Here is a 5,000-nt window from a genome sequence, read left to right as displayed (position 1 = left end):
ATGAATGCACTCTCGTAGGTGGATTCAGGTGTCTAATGCTGTACTTTGAGGATTTTTTGTGGAGATGGCATGTTCAAAGGTCTTTGCAAATTCCTCGATCTTTTCTTCTTGTTGCATCGGTTAGGTGTTGATGCGAGGCTTCCCTTGAGGCTTGGCACGGTGAAGTGTCTTTGGTGTCAGGCGGATCTTGCAGCATACAAGAGAGTGGTCTGTGTCACAGTCTGCTCTGTGACAGGTGTGGGTAAGAAGTACGTGCTTGAGGCTTGTGCGTCTGACAATGATCATGTCAAGCTGGTGCCAGTGTTTTGAGCGTGGATGACGCCAGGACACCCGGTGTTGTGGCTTCGTCTGGAAGAAGGTGTTGGTCACACACAAGCCATGGTAAGAGCAAAACTCTAGTAGACGCTGGCCGTTGTCGTTAACCTTGCCAACCCCAAAGGAACCAAGGCAGGAGGGCCAGGAGTCTTGGTCGGCGCCCACCCTGGCATTAAAGTCGCCCAGAAGGACGAGTTGTTCATTGTTGGGGATGTTCTTGATGACGACATTCAAGTTGGAGTAGAATTCGTCTTTAGCCTCAGGTGTTGATGTCACAGTACGAGCGTAGGCACTGATGAGGGAGATTGGACCGTCAGAGGTGTAGAGGTGGAGAGTCAGCAGTCGTTCACATCCCTTGTCGCCTGGTTCAACCATCTTCAACAAGGTGTTCCTGACAGCGAAGCCCACCCCGTGTTCTCTGATTCTCAGCGCTCTTTCCTTGCCAGAAAAAGGTGTAGTCCTTTTCTTTCAGCGTTCCAGAGTCTGCTAGACAAGTCTCCTGCAAGGCGGCGATATCTATCTTCAGTCGCAAAAAGCTCATCGTTGATGACGACGGTCTTTCGTGCATCACTAATGTTCTGGAGATCATCAAGTCCGGTAGTCATGGTGCGGACGTTCCAGGTTCCCAGTTTAAGAGCTGGTGTCTTACTTTTGCTCGTTCTTGTTATCTTGCTTGGTGCGGATGCTGCGGTCTGCTTGTCGGTTGTTACCTAATCCCCATGCACCCAATGAGGAAGACAGGCCGTGGCGGGACAGCACCTTATTGACCGGGGGCTGCCGGGCTAAGGCGGGCGGTAGCTGTCCAGTTAGATCCGAAGATCCCTCCCACCGACGAAAGCGACCCCTGGTGCCACGCTCTACGCCAATCAAGCATTGTGGCTTATAACCGGTGACTGCCGCTTTCCGTGTTGGTTCAACGCTGTGAGGCGAAGCTGGAGTGTCCTCTCCAGGGCACAGGCCAGGGCAGAGGGATGAGGAGGACCAGCTCTTGCCCAGTTAGCAGGGCCCCCCTCTCCACGGCGATGACTGGTCCGGACGGAACGGCAGGGCCGGTATGGTCCGGGGCCATTGACGTCGCAGGAGTTGCCAGAACGAGATTGATTACAATGACGAACCGCCTATGGGACTCCAGCTCCAGATTTCTCCTCGAGGTTAACTCCTGAAGCCTTTTCTCTAAAGAGATATTAGCCGCAAGGCAGCGGAGGTTTTTGACAGAGTTTTCCTTCTCTGCATGTGGCAGGTAGCACAGGGTAGCATGATACCTGTGGCAGGAGCGACCTCACCTGACACATATTATTATTATTATTATTATTATTATTATTATTATTATTATTTTCACTTTTTTCCTTCATCTTAAATGCAAAAACTCTCCTTGAATAACTTTTTTTAAATAATAGCCAAATACTTATTGTCTTCAGAGTCTAAGAATTATGCTGACAAAAAACAACATGCATGTGATTTCCTGCACAACTGCCCTGTTGAATTAGATGATCAAACCCATCTTGTAAGTGGTGTCACGTTCTGCTGGTCACATGCAAACGTGACAACTGCAAAACCAGGAAAAAATACAGATAAATTGGTTTATCAAGAGTTAGAAGGTTATCGCAATGGAAACTGGAACTCGTTGTTCATTTTGATTACTTCACGCACACTTAATTTATGACATGTTGCATTTGCAAGGCCGTAAACAATTTACAGAGCAACCGTCCTCGAGCTCTTCCAAATGGGGTAAAAAAGACTAAATGAGCTACAATCTCGGTCATAAATAGTTGTAACACTTCCCTTGAACAGCAAGTGAAGCGCATCAAAGCTATTAATACCGTACCCCTCTTCCTCCCTCCCATCAATGTTGCATTTACCGGTTGGTTTTTGCACTCCAACCCATAAAGATCAACATTGAAAGGGGAGAGGGGGAAAATTGCCGTCGTTGTTCAACATTTGTGACCGAGACTGTACATCAGAAGAAGCTGATTTTTTTCTCTTCCCACTATTGATTAGTCTGCTGTGCTTTAATTTAGGTAAGATTCTTCCAAACATGAGCGACATGTAACAAAAGTACTGACTGTCTGCAGATATCACACACTGATTCTTCAGTCACTTAAATCCTGATGTAAACATAACGAGACCTTTTTTGATATAATCTATCCTGCCAGTCAGGAAGCTGTGTTGCTTACATAGATTTCGATAACAACATCAATCTGCTTTACAGTTCACAGTTCAGGGCTAGGATCACACATTTCTTAGATGCCTTGTTATAAATTCTCTCTTCCAAGCATGCTCCATTGTTGATGTTTAATTGCATCCTACTCAGAACAATTTGAAGAGATGATATGTATAACTCAGATCTAAAAACTTTTTATCAGTGGAGCAATATATGTTCACTCCAAAGGACTTTGTTTTCCTGCTGTTTTGATTTAAGAGACGATGTTGGATGGTTAACATGACCTTTACTTTATCTTGATCGTTGGAAAGTTCTGGATGAAAAGCGGATGTCATAGGTTAAACCTCTGCGGCATGCATACAATAGCAATTAATCTTTATTGTTTTCTCACCGTGGCATTCCTCATCTTACTTTTTGCGGGGTTTGGTCACGTTCATCCAGGATGAGGTCTAGGGATTTGTGCTGCCTCACTGAAACCGCAGCAGAACCGTTCAGCAAAGACAAGGTTCCACCACGTCCTGATGGGTAAATACTTTCGGGCGGTACTGTATGCTAACATTTCTTCATTATTGTTTGTTCCATTAGAATGGTATGTTGTTGTTTGTAAAGTGTCGTTGTCAGGGCTCATTGTTTTTGTAGCTCCTTCTCTTTTTTCCGGTTTTAGGTTCTATTGAGGCACACAATGAAAAGAAATGGAGGAAGAGCTCTCTGTGAATATTAAAAAATGACAAAAGTCAGTACTTAATCTTTGGCAATGGCAGTGGATGTGGAAGTATTGGCAAACCACTTTAACAATAATGACATTATGATTCATCCTCCACATTTTTTAGGCAAGCATGCTATGACAAAGCAAAGTTTTCCTTTGGCAAAGAAAAATCTTTAAATATGTCCCAAACTGATATTCTGTCTGTCGGATATACTCATGATCATAGTCATTGCAAAGGGATAGAGTAAACAATGTTTGTTCGTTGTTCCCGAAGTATGGGATCCTTAAATCAGACTTGCCGCCTGGAAACGTTTTTGGACAGTTTTCAGCCCGGGGCTACTGAAAACTACCTTGATGGGTTCTGTAACCCTTTGAATATACAGGATGATAGTAAAAACAGCATCCGAGTTCTTGTCACCCAAAGTGTTATGAAAAGGTGTGACTGGCTTTGTACAGTTACACAAGAAAATCTTTGGGTAGCCACAACCTTTAAAATGGGCCATGGGCATAATCTCGCTCCTTGACCTCAGAATCACAGGGAGATGACAGACACTCAGCCCTCACGTAATAAGATCCTTGCTAACAGCTGTAGATAACTTAAAACCTCATAGGTCAGAGAATTCACAAAGGAGGCGGTGGGTTTCAAAGGAATGGATTTTGGCAAGTGATAAAAGTGTGGGCACAAACCATCACCAATAAATATCATTTTTCATATCAACTCATTGATCCTACCAGCATTTTACAATGCAAGTAACATTTGATTTAACTTGAGTCTTACAAGTAGGATCAGAACTTAGAGCTCAATAGGTACTCTTTTCATTAAGCAGAGACAAGGTGTTTTCATACTACCGTTGATTATCCATATTTACAACGCAGTTGCCCTTGTAGAGAGATAAATCGAGCCATTCAGGGTGCTTATTGAGAGCTATGAACACCTTGAACACCACAATAAAAACCTCTGCCTCCTTATCCATTTATGATTTGATGCGTGTGGGAATTTCTCTTTATAGACTGGTGGGTATAGTCCTGTATGTTATCTGAAAATGTTGAAAACCAGATAACCACCCAAAGGTAATCTCTGAATTGAATTATAAGGTACATGCAATAAAATATTTAATTGCTTTGGAATCTGTATTCTGTTTTTTCTGTGAGAGATGATAATAACTGTTTGCTTGAGACTACAATGAATTTTTTGTAGTGTCCAGAGCATTTCTGATCAAATTGTCAATTGGTTTAAATCGTACCTTTCTGACAGACGTCAATGTGTAAAAGTAAACGGCTCGAAATTGTCTTCTATGGCAGTTAAGCAGGGTGTGCCTCAGGGATCAATTGTCAGGCCGATATTAGTTGTTCTCTTCGTCAACCTCACGATTGTGTAAATAGTTCACCCTGAAGTCAAAATAGATTCGTTTCTCAGGAACCTGACAAAGAAGGCTTCCTGACCCAACAGATGAAATTAAATATTCAGTTAAATATTACAACAAAATTAAAAAACCAAAGACGGAAGTTTCTTGGCTAAAAAGTGCGTTGTTTTAATCTGAAAACGACGAACGGTTAACATTCTTTCCCGTAATTCATTCAGTTGACACAAGGTGATTACGTGCACCTTTATGGTTGCCTAGCAGGTGATCAATTTCTTCCTTTGACAAAATATCATGACCTTTCCCTTTATCAGGGTGAGACGAAAATGAAAAGATGAGGTTGCCCTTTAAGCAAGCTGTTACTTGAGGTTACTAGCCCGAAGGTCTAACGGGCTAGCCCGACATTAAATTGTTCATAAAGAATAATCAGATGTATTTAAGGACGGTGCCTACTATT

At 42.9% G+C, this 5,000-nt stretch overlaps 1 protein-coding gene across 2 annotated transcripts in view; it reads left to right on the top strand.

Annotated features, from left to right (window-relative positions):
- The window catches only part of LOC138003628 (endoribonuclease LACTB2-like), a 98,744-nt gene extending 94,434 nt beyond the window's left edge, over nucleotides 1–4,310 (top strand). For both annotated transcript variants that reach the window (XM_068849806.1, XM_068849805.1), the window contains one exon: nucleotides 3,141–4,310. In XM_068849806.1, coding sequence (XP_068705907.1) covers nucleotides 3,141–3,190 — 50 coding nt within the window. In that variant the 3' untranslated portion in view covers nucleotides 3,191–4,310. The remainder of the gene's footprint in view (nucleotides 1–3,140) is intronic.
- The last annotated feature ends 690 nt before the right edge of the window (nucleotides 4,311–5,000 follow it).

Source organism: Montipora foliosa, chromosome 5 (genome assembly GCF_036669935.1).
Source record: "Montipora foliosa isolate CH-2021 chromosome 5, ASM3666993v2, whole genome shotgun sequence".
NCBI lineage: Eukaryota > Metazoa > Cnidaria > Anthozoa > Scleractinia > Acroporidae > Montipora > Montipora foliosa.
The sequence above is the reverse complement of the archived record's forward strand: the minus strand, read 5'-3'. Positions and strand labels throughout refer to the sequence as shown.